The sequence below is a fragment of the Trifolium pratense genome, linkage group LG5, assembly GCF_020283565.1.
Source record: "Trifolium pratense cultivar HEN17-A07 linkage group LG5, ARS_RC_1.1, whole genome shotgun sequence".
In the NCBI taxonomy this organism is placed as follows: Eukaryota; Viridiplantae; Streptophyta; class Magnoliopsida; order Fabales; family Fabaceae; genus Trifolium; species Trifolium pratense.
Genome location: NC_060063.1, coordinates 19228396 through 19249992, shown reverse-complemented (window position 1 = coordinate 19249992; position 21597 = coordinate 19228396). Strand labels below are relative to the sequence as shown.

The 21597-nt window shown below is 35.5% G+C and overlaps 1 protein-coding gene across 1 annotated transcript; it reads left to right on the top strand.

Annotated features, from left to right (window-relative positions):
- Positions 1-10332: 10332 nt before the first annotated feature.
- On the top strand, positions 10333-13618 carry LOC123886190. The gene is made up of 2 exons (XM_045935524.1): positions 10333-11457; positions 11640-13618. The coding sequence occupies exon 2, from the start codon at positions 11642-11644 to the stop codon at positions 13616-13618; it is 1977 nt and encodes a 658-aa protein (XP_045791480.1). The 5' UTR covers positions 10333-11457; positions 11640-11641.
- The last annotated feature ends 7979 nt before the right edge of the window (positions 13619-21597 follow it).

Genomic DNA, 21597 nt, shown 5'->3' with positions numbered 1-21597 from the left:
GTGAAATCGGTTGCAAATCACAGCTGTTTATATTAATAGAATGAAGATCGAAATTATAAATGTCATTTAATAGCAATTATCTAATTGACAAATTATGGAACAAAATGACTTTGTTTCTAAAATATAATATAATAATAATAACGTAATAATAATAATAATGAATAAAATATCAAATAATCAAGTTTCTGTCGCGGTGGTGCCACCGCCAATATCTGGCTCGGCTTGCGGGATTCTGGGCACGGATGAAGTTCCCAGCGGAACTCATGAGTGTTCTTGAGAAAGAAAGTATTGAATATAAGATAACCTTTCTAGAATATTTGTAAATAATAATTTTAACTTTAATAAATTATGTTTTTTTATTTAAAAAAAATATAAATAAATAATAGGCTTAAATGCAGTTTTGCCCCCCTTGTTTTGATTAAATCGGAATTTTACCCCCCCTGTTTTTAAACGCGGACTTTTACCCCCCCTGTTTTATAATTTGTTGGATTTTGCCCCCCCTAAAATTCTGTTTTCGAGTCACAACTTTAAAGCTTCGCACACAACTCAATTTTGATCAATAATTTACCAAAAGGATACCGAAATGACCGTAATCGAGTTATCTTTCCACATAATCAAACCCCACTGAATTTGGAGTTACAAAGAGAGATTAATTACCGTTTTAGTGAAGGTATGTCCCCCAAAATTCTGCAAAAAATCTGCTTTCGAGTCACAACTTCAAAGCTTCGCATACAACTCAATTTGGATCCATAATTTACCAAACGGCTACCGAAATGACCGTAATCGAGTTATCTTTCCACATAATCAAACCCCACTGAATTTGGAGTTACAAAGAGAGATTAATTACCGTTTTAGTGAAGGTATATCCCCAAAATTCTGCAAAAAATCTGCTTTCGAGTCACAACTTCAAAGCTTCGCATACAACTCAATTTGGATCCATAATTCACCAAATGGCTACCGAAATGACTGTAATCGAGTTAGCTTTCCACAGAATCAAACCCCACTAAATTTGGAGTTACAGAGAGAGATTAATTACCGTTTTAGTGAAGGTCTGTCCAATTACTAATTCTGCAGAAATCTACTTGTGATCTTCAAATTCAACATCGTCTACCGAACACATCGTAACTCCAAATTCGACGAAATTGAAATGAAAACAAGGGTAATTTCGTTAGATTTCCATACATGTAAATAGTATTAAAAAATGAGCTACAGGGTGAGAGGAATGACGAGAATACCAGTAGTAGTTTCATACGATAATTAATTTGAACAGACCTTCACTAAAACAGTAATTAATATCTCTCAGTAACTCCAAATTTAGTGGAGTTTGGTTCTGTGGAAAACTAACTCGATTGCGGTCGTTTCGGTACCAGTTTGGTGAATTATTGATCCAAATTGAGTTCTGTGCGTAGCTTTGAACTTGAGGCTCAGAAGCAGATTTTGTGCAAAATTTTGGTGGGGGGGCAAAATCCAACAAATTATAAAATAGGGGGGGTAAAATTCCGCATTTTAAAATAGGGGGGGTAAAATTCCGCATTTTTCAAAATAGGGGGGGTAAAACTGCATTTAAGCCTAAATAATATTATTTTTAATGACCGACTCCACCTGCTATAACAGTTTTATTTGACTCTGATATATTAATAGCTGTTTATTTCATTCCATAATTGTCGGGTGAAATTTTTCTTTCGGACCAAGTACATAGATTTTAGTTACGGATTAAGGATATGATCTCATTGATCTTCATTTAGGTACCTTACTCATAGTTAATTATGTCAATAACTATTTTGGATTTATTTAATTTTGTTATAAACCAAAATTGAATTCAACTTGGATCAAGTTTTATTTTTTCCACCCCACGTACTGCTTATGTACACAAAGCACAATTTATGTGCTTATTTCATTTTATTAAGTAGTTTATTTCATACTCTATAAGTACAACCAGTTTACTATTCTGGTCAGTATTTGACACAAACACGTCTTTGTGTTTAGTCTTTCAGCTTAAATCTGGTGAGTTCCTTCTCGCACAATTATGATAATTTAATAGTCACGCGATTATTAAACAAACATATAACATACAACTTTAACATTACATTTGTTGGTAATATTTATGTGAATTTTAAGACCATCCCATTTAATTTATTAAATTAAAAATGTCTATTAATTTTGGTTGAGTTGGTTGAAACAACAAGTTGCAAAAGTAACCTCTGTTGCGTAGACTTGATTCAATTGAAATTATAAAAGATATAGTATGTAATTGTTCATGCGAGCTGTTTTAGTCGGACAATTGCAAAAGGAAGACATAGTTTGGCCGGACAATTGCATACCTGTGATGATAAATATGTGGTAATTATTAAGTTGTTTTTTCCATGTGGATAATGGTTGGTGTCAAAGACGCACATTATCTGACCGGACTTATTACCAATATTTGATCGTTGCATGAGAGTACCGCTTACAGTTAATTCTTGCAATCAAAGATTGGGAATTAATGGTGTGTTTGGTATCTTGTTTAGGTCTTATTTAATTTGCATATAAAGAATATTGTGCATGTCCATATGGTTATTTGATGACATGCCTACTATGTTGAGGCAAAATCCACTTTTGATGTTTTAAAGATTACAAACATCTTTAATTATATTTTAAATGATTCTGATCATTTTGTTATCTAACAAGTGCTTTTGAGTGGCATAAGATTAAATAGATTCTAACAAACCACTTGCAAAGTAAAAATCCTGCAAAGCTGTTTCAAGACCATTCTGAGAACATTCTTAGCAGACAGAGTGCAGTTTTGCCTATAAGCACGTTTTGGAATAAGTGCTTTCTGGTTTTTCAAGTCAACTAAGAACAAAACAAATAAGCACTTTACAATGGATTTATGGACCAAATCACTACAGGAGATAATCTCTTTTGGGATCAACAACATGTGATGGAATTAAGTATATGCTTTCCTAGTCATATATCATGAAGAAAACTGTAACGACCCATTTTTCGTATTCGTATATTTTATTAAATGTTATTTTATTTATTAATTGGCTTTTATTATTTTAGTGAGCGGCGAATAATTATTTAGCCGAGCGTAAGTTATTAGACGCGAGAACCTTTGTTTTGGGCTTAATGGGCGTGAGAGGCAATTGGGCCTAAGCCACTTGGGCTTGGTTCATGACTTTTAGGGAGAGGTATTTAAGGAAACCTTGTCATGAGACTTAGCTCATTTCATGACCTTTTGTCTTAGAAGCAAGATAGAGCAAGGGCTAGGGTTTGATCAAGAGAGAAAGCTTGAGCAAGAGAAGGCTAGGAATCATCACCAAACTTAAGGTAAGAGATTAGAATTCATGATTCTTGAGTGGCAAGGAGAGGGGAGATTGTCTATGTCTCCATTCCCGAACTCTCCCACTCAATTTCTTTTAGACTTTTGATTAAGCTTTTGTATGTGAGTGTGATGTTCTTCATCATCACTTTGTATGTGTTAATCACTAGCTTGATTTCATGAAAAATATGTATGTGTTTGGATCATGTTGAAAAAGTTTATGAAAGTTGCTTAAAACCCAAGAAATTGGCATGATTTTGATTGTTTGAGGTATTTGGATGTTTGGAAGGGATGATTAATGTTCCTTGATACCATATATGCTTGAAATGGCTGTTTATATGAATTTATAACATGTTTGGATGAATTTTTGAGTTGATTTGATGTTAAACCGCCTTATTGAAACTCAAGAACAGATATTTTTCTGGTATAGTTCGCTAAGCGACCAGGAGTTCGCTGTAGCGAACATGTTCGTGGAAGCTCGCCAATGCTCGCCATGAGCAGGTGATTCCCTGGTGATGTTCGCGTAGGCTCGCTAAGCCTTCGCTCAGCGAATAGTTCGTTGAAGCTCGCCAATGCTCGCCATGAGCAGGTGACTTCTTGGATCGTGGTTCGCCATGTCTCGCTGAGGCTTCGCTTAGCGAAGGCCTCTGTGACAGCAATTTTTGTTGATGTTTGTAAGTGTATTTAGGCACTTGTAACATGGTTTAAGGGTATCCTTACATGATTGTTGATACATGTTGATACTGTTAATGCTTATTGTTAATCGTTATATGATTGATAAACGTGTATGCAATAAGATGTAGTTCAAAAGTGAGTATGTTCATTATTTGGCATTAATTTGCAATGAGAGAAGAAATGTGTTTGAATTGTGTTTCCGCATTCATAATGAGTAGCTTCGAGCTAGAAATATCATATTGATGATATGTGCAAACATACATGCATTCATGTATATATATATGTTGAATTGGAAACTTGGGTTCCAATAGATTTAAATGGATTTTTGAGTCCATAAGGAAGCCGAGGATCGGATTAGATGAATCCATAAGATCTAGAGCTGCTATCCAGCAGGATATAAAACTGTTTAACTTATCCATGAGGGATATGAAGGTTTGGTAAGTTCCGAACAATCCGGCAAGATGTAAAACTGTTTAACTTATCCATGAGGGGTAAAAGGCAATTGGTACCACATGCATTAGTCGTGTCTAGGGATGACATGACATAGAATGATTGGCATTAGATACATTAGGGTAAATGCGCATATATTTGATAAATGGTATGTGACATTATCCGGTTGAACTGTGTTAAACTTTATTAATTGATAACTGTTTAGTACGACGTTTTGGCGTGAGTTAGAATATGTATGATAGTTCGAAAGTGTAAGGCCTTTCTTATACTCGTATGATATGCGATTATGTTTTCTAACTCTCTGCTTTGTGTTATTTGCTGGACCTTTGGGGGTTCAGATATTCAGGCTGAGGACTGTGCCGACGATTAGACTGCTGTTTTAGCTTGGTGTTGAAGTACCTTTTGGTGAGGAGACTTAGCATAGATTACTCCTCTTAGTACTAGCTTTTGGTTAGAGTTTGTAAATAGTAAATGCTCTGGTAATGTAACATCGAGTCGGGGATTATGCTTGGATTTCATCGTATATCGGTGTTACCTTTTGATATGCTAGTTCTTGTATAAGTGACATCCTTAGGGATGAATATGGCTTATGTATATATATATGTACATATATGCATGCTCGGTTTGATTGAATCCGCTGTTGCTTTTCATGTTAAACTTCATGACGCTCTGTGTGTATGCTTGTGTTTTAATTACCGCGTGGCACTCTGCCTTTACACTTGTTAAAAAGTTTTTAAAATTACGTTTTTAAGGGTAGTATGGGTTAGGGTGTTACAAAAACCATGAGCTTGATCAATTGTGGTATTGGCCAACCAATGAATACATCTGATATAATATCATGGACCAATCACAATGTAACAACCAGATCTGAACTATGAGTTGTATTGTACTTATGCAAAGTACATAATTGGAACATTCTTCAAAGGCTTGTCATAAGAAGTACAATTTTGTCTTACATGCCTTGTACAATTACAGCTGGTTTTATTCTCAAGCTAAGGCTACTACTGATCAGCCCTTAGAGCTATTTAACAGCTGCACACCACAAGGAAGGAAGGATGAAGGTTCATCACTTTGGCTGGTGCAGTCAAGACTATTTCAAGATTGATGTAAGACTGATCCTGCACACAGTTTTTCAAAACCATTTCCAACTGTCATGAGTCCTTTTCTGAGCATCCAAACGGCTATATCTGATACATGACAGTGGAAGGAAGTAAGAAACAACTCATATGTACTTGGTAACAGCTCACACATATTTGGATCTTATGGATCAAAGCCAAAAGGAAACCAAGACTGTTCCAAGACTGAACAGAGAATCTGCAAATTATGCAGAAGTTGTCTGCTGCATGTAGAGCACTAAGTAACAGCTCTATTTTGCCCTCTAACTGATATACTTGAAGGCCAAGCTTCAACCTCAAGCAAGCATCTATAAAAGGCAATCAAGTCCAAGGGAAAGAGCAAGAGTTTTCAAGCAATTCAAGTGATATAAATCTCATTCAATCTCTTTAGCTCATAATCCTTTTGAAGTCACTCTTTTGTAACACAATCTGAGTACAAACCTCTTTAGAGTGCTTTCATCTAAGCTTCTCTTTTATAGTGAGTCTGAAATTAAGCTTAGAAACAAATCATCTATATTGTAATTGCTCAAGTCAATACGTGACTATTGATTGAGTGTTGTTTGGTCAAGGTGACTAGGAAAGTTCAAAGCTCTAGGAGCTTTGATAAGTTGTTGATCTTAGGTCAAGATCAAGGTGAATGTGTAAGTCTTGGATCTGTAACATTTAAGTGATTCTAGTGGACAAACTCACAGGTGGTGGGGACTGGACGTAACCCAAAGATTAGGGGTGAACCAGGATAACTCTTTGTGTTTATCTTCTTTCCCTTAAACTTTTATTTTCTGCATCTGTTTTTACACAGCACAGATCATTCTTAGAATGATCTCACTGAGCACAAAATTAATTTTATTACTAACCATTTATTTTGTGACTCAAGTTTAATTTTAAAAAGGTTCACAATTCAAACCCCCCCTTCCTTGTGAAAAACTTTGCTACTTCAATTGGCATCAGAGCTCTGCCTCTAAAGGTTGAGCATCTAACAAGTGCTTAGAGGAAAAAGATTCAGGAAGGAAGTATGTCAAGACCTGCAAAGTTTATTTCAGAAGGTGGATCATCAACTAGGCCACTACTATTTGAAGGGAATGACTACTACTATTGGAAAGACAAAATGGAGCTGTTCCTAAGATCACAAGACAATTACATGTGGTCAGTAGTTGAAAATGGAGAATACACACCTTTGCTGAAGTTAAAATGGAGGACTTAATTGGTTCTCTTAAAGCTCATGAAGCAATACTTCAAGAGGATAAATCTCCAAAGAAAAAGATGATTGCTTTGGACTTACCAACATAAGAAGAATCATTATAACACTAACCATCAAGGACCCAGAAAAATATGGGTACCTAAAAACATGCTAAAAATAAATGCAGGAATGTCTTCTCACAGTCAAGAAGAAGTCATGGTACTTGGACAGTGGTTGCTCCAGACATATGACTGGAGATAGACAAAGCTTTCTTTCCTTTGAAAAGAAAGAAGGAGGATCAGTTACTTTTGGCAATAATGAGACAGCTACCATCAAAGGTAAAGGTACAATTGGTAAGATAAACTCTGCTAAAATTGAAAATGTCCATTATGTAGAAGGTCTTAAACATAACTTAATAAGCATTAGTCAATTATGTGACAATGGTTTTGAGGTTATATTTAAACCTGATACATGTGAAATCAAACACTCATCTTCTGACAAAATTCTTTTCAATGGATCAAGAAAGAAAAATGTTTATATCATATACTTAGATGAACTCCCTGATGAATCATGCTTTGTGTCTCTTGAAAAAGACAAGTGGATTTGGCACAAAAGGGCAGGACATATAAGTATGAAAACCATTTCAAAACTTTCTAAACTTGATCTAGTAAGAGGATTACCAAAGATAAGCTTTGATAATGATAAGTTATGTGAATCATGTGCAAGAGGAAAACAGGTAAAAAGTAGTTTTAAACTAAAGGAATTTATTTCAACCAAAAGACCTCTTGAACTACTTCACATAGACTTATTTGGACCAGTCAGAACCACAAGTCTTGGAGGTAAGAATTATGGTTTTGTTATTGTAGATGATTATTCCAGATTTACATGGGTGTTATTTTTAAAACATAAAGATGACTCTTTTGAAGCTTTCAAAAATTTTTGCTTAAAAGTTCAAAATGAAAGAGAAACAAGAATTATCTCCATAAGAAGTGATCATGGAGGTGAATTTGAAAATTCTTTGTTTGAAACATTTTTTAATGAAAATGGTATCTCTCATAATTTTTCTTGTCCTAGAACTCCACAACAAAATGGAGTTGTAGAAAGAAAAAATAGAACTTTTCAAGAAATGGCAAGAACTATGATCAATGAATCAAATGTGGAAAAGTATTTTTGGGCTGAAGCCATAAACACTGCTTGCTATATTTTGAATAGAGAAACTATTAGGAAAGTTTTGAATAAAACACCTTATGAAATCTGGAAGAACAAAAAACCTAACATATCATATTTTCATATCTTTGGTTGTTACTGTTACATTCTTAACATTAGAGATAATCTGGGAAAGTTTGATTCAAAATAAGACAAAGGAATATTCTTAGGATATTCTTTAACTTCTAAAGCATATAGAATCTATAACTTAAGAATTCAAACCATAGAAAAAAGTATGCATGTAAAGTTTGATGAGTTTGAAGAACAAACAACCATAATTGCTGATGAGGAAGAAGAAACTACAAATCAGAAAAAGAAAACTGATGAACTAGAAGAATCCTCACAAGCTCCTCCAAGAACATGGAAAATGGTAAATTATCATCCACAAGATAAAATCATTGGAAGTACAGCAGATGGTGTAAGAACAAGAAGAGCTGCTCAAAACAAAGAAAATAATTTAGCTATGATTTCTCAAATTGAACCAAAATCCATAAATGAAGCAATCATAGATGAATCATGGATTGAAGCTATGAAAGAAGAGCTTCTGCAATTTGAGAGAAATGAAGTTTGGAAGCTAGTACCTAAACCTCAAGAGAGTTCAATCATTGGTACTAAATGGGTTTTTAGAAATAAACTTGATGAAGAAGGAAAAGTTATAAGAAACAAGGCAAGACTTGTGGCTCAAGGATACAATCAACAAGAAGGTATTGACTATGATGAAACTTTTGCACCAGTGGCCAGGTTAGAAGCAATTAGAATACTACTTGCATATGCATCTCATAAATGCTTAAAACTTTTTCAAATGGATGTCAAAAGTGCTTTTCTAAATGGATTTTTAAATGAAGAAGTCTATGTTCATCAACCACCTGGTTTTATTGACCAACATAGACCAGATCATGTTTTTAAGCTAACTAAAGCTCTTTATGGGCTTAAGCAAGCTCCAAGAGCATGGTATGAAAGATTAAGCACATTCCTTTTAAATAATGGTTTTTCTAGAGGAAAAATAGATACCACTCTTTTTAGAAAGGAAAACAAAAAGGATCTGTTAGTAGTTCAAGTTTATGTTGATGATATCATCTTTGGAGCTACAAATGAAACAATGTGTGAAGAATTCTCAACCCTCATGCAAAGTGAATTTGAGATGAGTATGATGGGAGAACTTAGATTCTTTTTGGGTCTTCAAATCAAACAACTTGAAGAAGGAATCTTTATAAGTCAAGAAAAATATGTCAAAGATCTCCTAAAAAAGTTTAAGATGAATGAGGCTAAAATTATGCCTACACCAATGCATCCATCAACTAGTTTAGACAAAGATAAAAAAGGAAAGGATGTATCTGAAAAGGAATATAGAGGAATGATTGGATCACTCCTTTATTTGACTGCAAGCAGACCAGACATTGTCTTCTCAGTAGGATTATGTGCAAGGTTTCAATCATCTCCAAAAGAATCACATCTCACTGCTGTCAAGAGAATTTTTAGATACTTGGTGGGAACACCTGATACTGGTCTATGGTACAAAAAGGGTTCACATTTTGATCTTATAGCATATTGTGATGCTGACTATGCTGGGGATAAATTGGAAAGAAAAAGCACAAGTGGAGCATGTCAATTTCTTGGAGAAGCACTTGTAAGTTGGTGTTGCAGAAAACAAAATACCATAGCACTTTCAACAACTGAAGCAGAATATGTGTCTGCTGCAAATTGTTGCTCTCAAGTGATTTGGATCAAAAACCAACTTGAAGACTTCCACTAGTAGAAAAATGACTTTTGGTTTGGAGATACCACTACCGGTATGTGAATACCAGTAGTGAAATACATTTGACCAAAGGATTCCACTACTGATATTTTTAAAACGGTAGTGGAAAGTTCAGAGACAAGGGATTTCACTACCGGCTTTGCTAAATCCGTAGTGGAAAGTAGACACGGTGGCAATGTCGTAATTACGTACAAATTTGTTTTAATTATCTTCCACTACCGATCTAGGATTCACCGGTAGTGGAATCCTAATAGTGTTATTATTTTTTTCATATTCCCACTTTTCACTACCGATCTAGGATTCACCGGTAGTGGAATCCTAATAGTGTTATTATATTTTTCATATTGTCATTTTCATTCCCAATTTTCATACGCGTTCAATCTCCCTCCCACTGCAAACTCTCCATTCTCAATCGTCCCAAGTTCTTCCAAATCGTCCCAAGTTCTTCAAATCAAACACTCCAATTTCCCAATCATTCTCCAATCTCTCCATTCTCCATTCTCCATTCTCCATTCTCCAATCTCTCCAATTTCATTCGGTTTCATTCTCCAAACCCTAGAATGCTTGAATCGCCTCCAAATTTCTTCGTTTTTATTCGGTAAAGGTATGAATAAATCAAACTTCCTCCAAATTTCATTCGTTTTCGTTTTCATTCATTTTCATTCTTGTTCATTCGTTTTCATTCGCTTGGGTTTTCATTCGTTTTCATTCACGTCGTTTTCGTGGGTCTGTGATGTTCATTTCTGTGTGGGTCTGTGTTTTTTTGTGTGGGTTTTCATTCTTCTTCTGCTTGATGGCTTGATGATGAGAATGTCAATATAAAAATACAAATTTGCATGAGATTTGGAAGTCTGTGTAGGTCTGTGTAGGTCACTTTAGCATGAGATTTAATGAAAAGTAAAAAGATATATGGTCATTTCTGTTTATGATATTTATTTTGCTGCTATTTTGATTATTTTTTACTTCATAGATGATATGTAATGTTTTAAACCAAGCCATGTTTTGCTGCTATTTTGCTGCTATTATATCAGATTTTATTGTTGAAGCTAAACTCCAAATAGGCAAGAAAATTCAAATAACCAAGCCATGTTTTAATGTCAAAGTGTGATTCAAAATTCGTTATGTTGCTGCACATGAGGGTGTTAGGTATAAGCAAGTATATAGAAGTCACTCATGTTAACCTTGTGCTTAATATATTCAAGGTATATAGAAGTCACTCAAGTTATAGTGCTTAATATATTCAAGGTTGGCTAAGGAGTGAAAATATGGAGTTAGAATAGTGCTTAATATCTCTGCCATATAATATACTTACTCAAGGTGACCAAGTTTGATGTAGTTAGAATAGTAAGGGAAAATATGGAGATGGTCAAGAGGGTTTTGGTATGAGCCTAAGATAGCTGAGTAGTGTCTCTCCAAATACCCTTCAGCTTCACCACATAGCCTTATAAGATGGGATCTTTTTTCTTGCAAATACCCTTCAGCTTCGGCTTCAAGAAAACATACAACTTGGCCATGGGCAGGGGTCAATATTTATGGCCAATTGTATAAACATACAACTTGTTTTGATATTAACTAAGTTGTATAAACATATTTATAAAATTATCAATGCTTGTGCTGTGCAGGGGTTGCTGTGTTAGGCGGTGATTGCTGCTCCTGCGTTAGGCGGTGATTGCTGCTCCTGCGTGTTGCTTGTGCTGTGCAGGGGCTGCTGTTGCTCTTTTTTGGTGTTGTCATCTTTGTTTGAAGTTAGAAGGTTCAATCACGGTCTCATCTACAGGTACCGATTCTATTTCAAAACATAGAAGCTATAGGCTATGAATTTTTATTAAAATAGAATGCATAATCTAGTCATTCTGTTATAGGCTATGAATTTTTATTAAAATAGGGCGAGAGAATGTTTCGCAATAGTAACAACCTAGTCATTCCTTTAACTTAGAATGCATAAATTTCGAAACGTAGGTATGGACCGTAGTTGGATGAGAGCTAATCGATTAAGTACTGAGTACAGACATGGAGTGATGGAATTTCTACAGTTTGCGGAAAGTAATGCTGAACTAGAACGTCCTCCTCCTGAATTTCCTCCACTTTTTCTATGTCCGTGTATAAATTGTGCAAATAAAGAACCAAAACGTACTAAGAAAGAAATCATGAATCATCTAATTTGTGACGGGATTTGTCAAAATTATACACAATGGATATGGCACGGTGAAGTAGTTGCAACGCCAAGTGTGTCCCATAGAGAAAGTGGTAGTGTGGATATCGATGATCGACTGGAAGACATGATGCGTGATATTGGAGAAGATTCGTTTAAGAGGGCGCATGTGTATGAAACTTTATGCAGTGACAAGGATGAACCATTGTATCCGGGATGCACAAATTTTACCCGTTTGTCTGCGGTGTTAAAATTGTTTAATTTGAAAGCAAAAAATGGGTGGACCGACAAAAGTTTCACTGAATTGCTTGAATTGTTGATACAAATGCTTCCAGAAGGTAATGTAATGCCAAATCGTTATTACGAGGCGAAAAAAGTATTGTGTCCAATGGGTTTGGAGTATGAAAAGATACATGCATGCCCTAATGATTGTATATTATACCGAAAAGAGTTTGTAAACTATAATCATTGTCCGACATGTAAGGCGTCTCGCTACAAAAAGAAAGATGGTGATTCTAGTGATGATGAGGTGACCAAAACGGGTCCTCCCGCGAAAGTCGTATGGTACCTACCAATAATTTCAAGGTTCAAGAGATTGTTTGCTAATGCAAATGACGCAAAGAATCTTAGATGGCATGCAGAAGAGAGAAAATGTGATGGCCAAATTCGCCATGTAGCTGATTCTTTGCAATGGAAGAAAATTGACTCTTTGTTTCCAAATTTTGGCAAAGAGTCGAGAAACCTTAGACTTGGACTTGCTACTGATGGAATGAATCCGTTTGGTAATCAAAGTACTAACCATAGTTCATGGCCTGTTCTCCTGATGATTTACAACCTATCTCCTTGGTTGTGCATGAAGCGTAAATATATTATGTTATCGATGATGATTTCAGGCCCAAGACAACCAGGAAATGACATAGATGTTTATCTAAGTCCACTAATTGATGATTTGAAAGTGTTGTGGGAGGAAGGAGTGGATGTTTTTGATTCGTATTCTGGTGAACAGTTCAACATGCGTGCCATGTTGTTTTGCACCATCAACGACTTTCCGGCATACGGCAATTTGTCTGGGTATTCCGTTAAAGGGCATAATGCGTGTCCCATATGTGAAAAAAAAACATGTTATAAGCAACTGAAAAATGGAAAGAAGACTGTTTATCTTGGCCACCGAAAATTTCTAAATCGTTATCATCCATATCGTAGATTGCGAAAAGCTTTTGACGGAGACCAAGAGAATGGTGTTGCTCCAACGCCCTTAACTGGAGAGGAAGTTTATGAACGACAACGAGACATTAATGTTGTCTTCGGAAAGTGCCAAAAGCCAAAAGGGAGAGTGCCAAAAGCGAAAGTGCCAAAAGCCGAAAGTGAAAGTGTCAAAAGGAAAAAGCAGCCTGTTGTGAAAAGTATATGGAAAAAGAGGTCAGTGTTCTTTGATCTTCCATATTGGTCTAGTCTTGATGTAAGACATTGTATTGATGTGATGCACGTGGAGAAAAATGTATGTGATAGTGTAATTGGAACACTTCTCGACATTAAAGGCAAGACAAAAGATGGTGCACATGCTCGTCTTGATATGGATTTGATGGGTATACGACAAGAGTTATTACCACAAAAAATCAATGACAAGACATATTTGCCTCCCGCGTGTCACACTTTGTCTAAAGACGAGAAAACAAGTTTTTGCAAGTGTTTACAAAGTATCAAAGTGCCACATGGTTACTCGTCAAATGTCAAGAGCCTTGTATCAATGAAAGATCTCAAAGATAAATACTTTGTCCAAAGATAAATACCGTGGTTGTTATTTGTTCACTACATTGGAAACTTAATCCAATAATGGAGAAAATTGTTTCAAGGTAATTAAGTTTATACTTTAGGGGTTTTGGTTATATACTATAAACATAAATTATTACAAATTTTATATGATTTTATGCGGCTTTTTTTTCTTATGAATTAGTGTTTTTACGGTTGATCAAATGGCGAATGGCAATAGAAAGAACAATACCGTATGGCTTTATCCACAAGTAAGTGTGGTATTCTAACTTTATATATATTTACTTTTTTGATAAGTAAGTGTGGTATTTTTTGATCAAATGTTACTATATATAATTTGTAGGCGAGGAAACAATATAATTCAAATGACTGTGGATACTATGTAATGAAAAATATGTTGGACATTGTCACTGCTAAGATAACTGATTCTTGGATGGAGGTAATAATTTTTATTTTTTATACATCAATAATTTTTTATAACCGAGTCAAGAATAGTTTTATATTATTATTTACTTATTGTAGGTATTTAATGACCCAAAAGAGTTAACAGCTGAGGAGATGTATGAATTGCGATTACGTTGGTCAACATATTTTTTGGAGTTATTGGAGGGTTAAGATTTATCTGGTGAGTTATAGAATAGTTAATTATTTGAACTTTGTTTTTGCAAATTGGTCTATTCAATACATTGCAGCAATTTTAGTTTACACTTGTTTATTTGAACTTTGTTTCTGTCAAATTTGAGATTCTGCAGGGTGATGAATTGGTTATTAGCTTTAGTTTGAGTCTTGGAAGCAGATCAGGTGATGGAATTGGTATTTTGGCTCGGATGTGCATCTCACTGTTTTGGACTGTTTATTTTGGACTATTTTAGGATGGTTTTATGAAGGAATTGGTATTAGAATTGGTATTTTTGTGATGGAATTGGTATTTTATGAAGGATTGGTATTTTAGAATTGGTATTTTAGGAATTGGTATTTTAGGATTGGTATTTTAGGAATTGGTATTTTAGGACTGTTTATCAGGTGATGGAATTGGTATTTTAGGATGTGCATACTGTTCTAGAGTTTTGATTTTTCATATTAATATGCAGGCACAGGAAGCTACAAAAAAACAAAAAAAAAAAAAAAAAAAACTAACATACCACTACTGATATTTATAACAATCAGTAGTGAAAACTAACATACCACTACGGGTATTTGTAATTACCCGTAGTGGAATCCTCAATTCTAAAAAAAAAAATGGAATAGCATACATACCACTACCGGTATTTACAAATACCGGTAGTGGAATCCCAGATTCTAAAAAAAAAAAAAATGAAAACCATACATACCACTACCGGTATTTGTAAATACCGGTAGTGGAATCCCAGACTCTAAAAAAAAAAAAATGAAAACTATACATACCACTACCGGTATTTACAAATACCGGTAGTGGAATCCCAGACTCTAAAAAAAAAAAAATGAAAACCATACATACCACTACGGATATTGAAAATACCCGTAGTGGAATCTCATACATACCACTACCGGTATTTGTAAAAACCGTCGTGGAATCCTCATAAATTTAATTAATAATACAGTAGAAACCTGACATACCACGACGGGTATAAAAAGACCCGTCGTGGAAAGTATTGACTTACAACGACGAGTGTGTTTACTACCGGCCGCGGCCAGTAGTGGAATCCCTATTTGGCCGGTAGTGGAATCCCCTTTCTGCACTAGTGTTCTCATTAAGGTACACAAATATTAAAATTTTATGTGATAATACTAGTGCTATCAATTTATCAAAAAACCCTATTCATCATTCAAGATCAAAACATATTGAAATAAAACACCATTTCATTAGAGATCATGTTAATAAAAAGGAAGTTGAATTAACCTTTGTGGATACTCATAATCAATTAGCAGACATTTTCACTAAGCCATTAGTAGAAGAACGCTTTAATGTTATTAAAGAAAAATTAAAAATAATAAGAAACCCTGTTTAAAGAACAGTCTTAGAACGTTCTTTGTTTTAGGTCTAAAAAACACTCGCTCACTTTTAATTAAAAATTAAATATTTGAAGGTAATAAACTTATGAAAACCGGTTGTACTCCCTACATACTTTAATTTACTGTATTAATTAGTAGACAAGTACAATTAGTGAAAGAGCAAGTTAGGTTTTCTTAGAGTCCCAAGACAAATAGTGTACTCAAGTACACCTACTCCACTCTTATTACTTTGCAAGACAATCTCTCTCCCTCTTATCTTCTCTCCTTAAAACCACTTAGTAACCGTTACTCCATCACTCATCCACTTCCTTCAACAAATTTCTTCATCATTTTCTCGCAAAAAAAAAAAACTAAAATGGCTAGAACAAAGAACACCGGACGACTTCCTGCTCCCATTCCTCCACCAACTTCTGAAAATGAATCACCATCACTACCACCTGTTCCACCACCTTCTCCAATCTCTGAAACCATTTCTGAATCTCTCGCAACCGCTCCAAACTCTGATACAGAGATTTTTCAACAAAATCCATCAAATCCCTTAGTGGAATTAGGAAACACTGAGAAAATTATTGCTGAGACTATCATGAAACTATCTCAAGAAGACAGTTCAAAATCAATTTCTTAATCTTCTAACCCTGCTCCAAAACCACTCATTGTTTACACAAAATCCAAATCCAAATCAACCAAAATCCCTCAAGTAAGAAGATCAGCTAGATTGTTATCTGGTTCTGGAACCAAAAAACCTGTCATAGACAACACCATTTATGAAGTCAATGACAGTGACTCTGAAGAAATGGAAACCACTTCTCTCACTCGACACACCAATCCTCTTTCCCAGATTATTGAACCTTCAAAATCAACTCAAACCACCAAATCTGCTCCTGTCAAAACAAGAACTCCAAGCAAAGCTTTCCTTGATCATTTGGAGAAGTATGTTGCTGAAAAGGGAAAAAACATCAAGCTCGGAAGAAGAAGAAGCTGAGAAGAACTCAGATGTTGATAAAGAAAAAGGAAAATCTCTAGAAATTGAAGAACCAACCCTAACTCAACTACTGCCCAAGAACATGGTAATTCCTCTCATTCACTACTCTGAAAGAGAAGACTTTGATTTATTCTGGAATATGAAACCTGTCCCTAGCTGTAGGTACTATGACTTTGCAAACCTAGCTAGTGGGGGAATAGATGTGATGAAGCTTACTGAATCACAGGGTTGGACTCATCTGTTTAGAATGAGAGAGACTGTATACCCTAGAGTAGTTCAAGCTTTCTATTTTAATGCTAAGGTTGATCCGGAGAATGATCAAATTAGGTCAACCCTTAGGAATGTTGAAATCAATCTAACCCCTGAGATCTTAGGAAAGTATCTCAATCTACCCATTGATGGAGCCAAGTTGATTGGAGACACTTGGTACTCTGAAGCTCAAGTTAATAAGGAGGATTTAATTCAGGAAATGTTTGTTGCTGAAGGGGCAAAACTACCTCAACCACCTGCTTCTTACCTAAAAACTGAATACAAAGTGTTATTCAATATGGTCCAAAACCATATCTTTCCAAGAATAGGTACACGAGAGAAAGTTTATGATGTAGATTTAATGATCATGCATCATCTGGGAACTGGGAAAAAGTTGAACCTACCCTATGTTATCATTCACAACATGATAGAAGTTGCATCCTCTGGTTCTAAGAAAATCACACTACCTTATGGAATGCATCTGACTAAGGTCTTTAGAGAATGCAAAGTAGAGCTCAAAAAGGAAAAGAGTTTTAACAACTCTAAAGTATTTGATTTGAAAAACCTGACTCACATGAAAAAAGCAGTTGATGTACCTACTGTAGGTGAGAAAAGAAAGAGAGAAGTTTTTGAAGCTGACAAAAATTTAACTGCTACTGGTATTGTAAAACAGTCTGAGAACGTTCTCAACCTTGCTCCCTCTGCAAATCACAGCTTGGAACCTACTCCAACAATTTCTGTTCCTTTTGTTGATCTTGATGTCTCACTTGGCTTTGACTCAAGCTTTGGATTAAACAACCAACCCACTCTTTCCCAAAATGCTGCACATGTTCCTGAAGGATTGACCACCAATCCAAGATTTACCAACAAAGCTCTATTTTCTCCACCATACTATGATTCCCAATCCAGCTCTGATTTCCTTAAGAGCTTGCTAAAAATTCCAAGTCCTGAACTCTCTCAAGTTCAAATTCCTCTGTACTTCACTGGTAATTCCTTACCCTCCTTTCCACCACACTTTGGGTCACTTAAATCTTTTTGCTCCTCTGGTCAAAACATTGAGGACTTTGCTCCACATGTTGATGATCCTGCTGCTGTTGGTCCTAGCACCAGACCTAAGAGAACCAGAATGGAGAAAGATGTTTCCAAAACCAAGAGAGAAACCACCAAGATTTTGGAAGCCATGATGCAGCAGAACAATCTGCTTATGCATATCATGCTTGAGCAACAAAACTATCGCAACTGGCTCTGTGACCATGTTTGCCCTATTCTCAATATTCCTCATCCTCCAGCCAATCCTCCTCCACACATTCCTGAATTCCCTCAGCCAGAAAATGATCCATCCTCTGATGCTTCCAGCCCTACTGTGTCTCCTTAAAAAACTTTGCAGTCCCTCCACTTTTTGTGATGACAAAAGGGGGAGAAAAGAAGAAGAAAAGCTTGTTCAAGAATGCTAGGATTTTTAAATATTTCTGATCATGTATTGTGTTTGCTTATTGTACTGTGTTTAAAATTTGGAACTTTTGATGACTAGATATTGTAAGAAGTTTTAATCATAGGATAAGACTTCTAGCATTATGTAATCTAAGTCTTAGGTATCTGTTTCTTGTTGTTCTGAATCATCTTTTGATCCTAATCCTGCTGAAACATGATTTGTAATGCTTATTTTAAATTTGAATGATTAAGGATGTGTTATGATTCAGAATTTTTATCTAGCTCAATTTTATCTTGATAATTTGAAATTGAATGCATAAATTGAGGGGGAGCTTTTTGATAAAAACACTAGTATATTTATCATTTGATTAAATCAGAAATCATTGTTAAAATCTAAATTAAAGAAGTTTGTCATCATCAAAAAGGTGGAGATTGTTGAGGCAAAATCCACTTTTGATGTTTTAAAGATTACAAACATCTTTAATTATATTTTAAATGATTCTGATCATTTTGTTATCTAACAAGTGCTTTTGAGTGGCATAAGATTAAATAGATTCTAACAAACCACTTGCAAAGTAAAAATCCTGCAAAGCTGTTTCAAGACCATTCTGAGAACATTCTTAGCAGACAGAGTGCAGTTTTGCCTATAAGCACGTTTTGGAATAAGTGCTTTCTGGTTTTTCAAGTCAACTAAGAACAAAACAAATAAGCACTTTACAATGGATTTATGGACCAAATCACTACAGGAGATAATCTCTTTTGGGATCAACAACATGTGATGGAATTAAGTATATGCTTTCCTAGTCATATATCATGAAGAAAACCATGAGCTTGATCAATTGTGGTATTGGCCAACCAATGAATACATCTGATATAATATCATGGACCAATCACAATTTAACAACCAGATCTGAACTATGAGTTGTATTGTACTTATGCAAAGTACATAATTGGAACATTCTTCAAAGGCTTGTCATAAGAAGTACAATTTTGTCTTACATGCCTTGTACAATTACAGCTGGTTTTATTCTCAAGCTAAGGCTACTACTGATCAGCCCTTAGAGCTATTTAACAGCTGCACACCACAAGGAAGGAAGGATGAAGGTTCATCACTTTGGCTGGTGCAGTCAAGACTGTTTCAAGACTGATGCAAGACTGATCCTGCACACAGTTTTTCAAAACCATTTCCAACTGTCATGAGTCCTTTTCTGAGCATCCAAATGGCTATATCTGATACATTACAGTGGAAGGAAGTAAGAAACAACTCATATGTACTTGGTAACAGCTCACACATATTTGGATCTTATGGATCAAAGCCAAAAGGAAACCAAAACTGTTCCAAGACTGAACAGAGAATCTGCAAATTATGCAGAAGTTGTCTGCTGCATGTAGAGCACTGAGTAACAGCTCTATTTTGCCCTCTAACTGATATACTTGAAGGCCAAGCTTCAACCTCAAGCAAGCATCTATAAAAGGCAATCAAGTCCAAGGGAAAGAGCAAGAGTTTTCAAGCAATTCAAGTGATATAAATCTCATTCAATCTCTTTAGCTCATAATCCTTTTGAAGTCACTCTTTTGTAACACAATCTGAGTACAAACTTCTTTAGAGTGCTTTCATCTAAGCTTCTCTTTTATAGTGAGTCTGAAATTAAGCTTAGAAACAAATCATCTATATTGTAATTGCTCAAGTCAATACGTGACTATTGATTGAGTGTTGTTTGGTCAAGGTGACTAGGAAAGTTCAAAGCTCTAGGAGCTTTGATAAGTTGTTGATCTTAGGTCAAGATCAAGGTGAATGTGTAAGTCTTGGATCTGTAACATTTAAGTGATTCTAGTGGACAAACTCACAGGTGGTGGGGACTGGACGTAACCTAAAGATTAGGGGTGAACCAGGATAACTCTTTGTGTTTATCTTCTTTCCCTTAAACTTTTATTTTCTGCATCTGTTTTTACACAGCACAGATCATTCTTCGAACGATCTCACTGAGCACAAAATTAATTTTATTACTAACCATTTATTTTGTGACTCAAGTTTAATTTTAAAAAGGTTCACAATTCAAACCCCCCCTTCCTTGTGAAAAACTTTGCTACTTCATACTAATGTTATTGTATGTGTGTTGTTCTCTCTTCAATCCAGTTGCTGCTGCCACCGCTCCTAATTTCACTGCTCAAATCAACTCTATCTCTGTGCTAAGTGTGACTAACTTTAAGAGGCTAAAGAAAAACTGCGGGAAATTTTTTCCAGAACAAGAAAACAAGGGAACAACCTAAGGAGTCCACATGTTTCTTCTGCAAGAAGGCTGGACACATGAAGAAAGATTGTTCCAAGTACGCCTCATGGCATGAAAAGAAGGGTAATTTTCTCACTTTTGTTTGTTCTGAAATTAATTTAGTTTCTGTACCTAAGGATACTTGGTGGGTAGATTCTGGTGCTACTACTCACATTAGTATGTCCATGCAAGGCTGCCTGTGGAGTCGTTCGCCAAGTGATGCTGAAAGATTCATCTATGTGGGCGATGGCAATAAAGTTGCAGTTGAGGCTATTGGTACTTTTAGATTATTGTTAAAGACCGGTTTTCATTTGGATTTGGTTAAGACTTTTGTTGCTCCGTCTATTAGACGAAACTTAATTTCTATTTTGGACAAATCTGGTTATACTTGTTCATTTGGAAATAATAAATTTAGTCTTTCATATGATTCAAATGTTGTTGGTTACGGTTCTTTTAATGATAATCTTTATATGCTTGATATTGAATGTCCTTATAACAAAATAATGCAAGTAGAGTCACATGGTACAAAACGAAAATTAAATGAGAATTCTGCCACTTTATGGCATAAGCGATTAGGTCATATCTCTAAACAGAGAATTCAACGGCTTATGTCAGACGGTATTCTTGGATCCCTTAACTTGTCGGACTTTCAAGTCTGCATTCAGTGTATCAAGGGTAAGCAAACAAACAAAAGGAATTTTCATGCCGAAAGAACTAAGGATGTCTTAGAACTAATTCATACCGATATATGTGGTCCTTTCCCTTCAGGTTCTTGGAATGGACAACAATATTTTATTACGTTCATAGACGATTACTCGAGGTACGGCTACCTTTATTTGATTCATGAGAAATCTCAATCTCTTGACGTGTTCAAGTCATTCAAAGCTGAAGTCGAACTTCAACTTGGAAAGAAAATAAAGGCTGTCAAGTCTGACCGTGGTGGTGAATACTATGGTCGGTATGATGGATCAGGGGAACAACGTCCAGGGCCCTTCGCGCTTTTCCTCGATGAGTGTGGAATTGTTCCGCAATACACAATGCCAGGAAAACCTAGCATGAATGGAGTTGCAG

Coding starts and splice junctions, on each gene's coding strand:
- LOC123886190 (XM_045935524.1), top strand. CDS start 11,642: ATGGACCGTAGTTGGATGAGAGCTAATCGATTAAGTACTGAGTACAGA.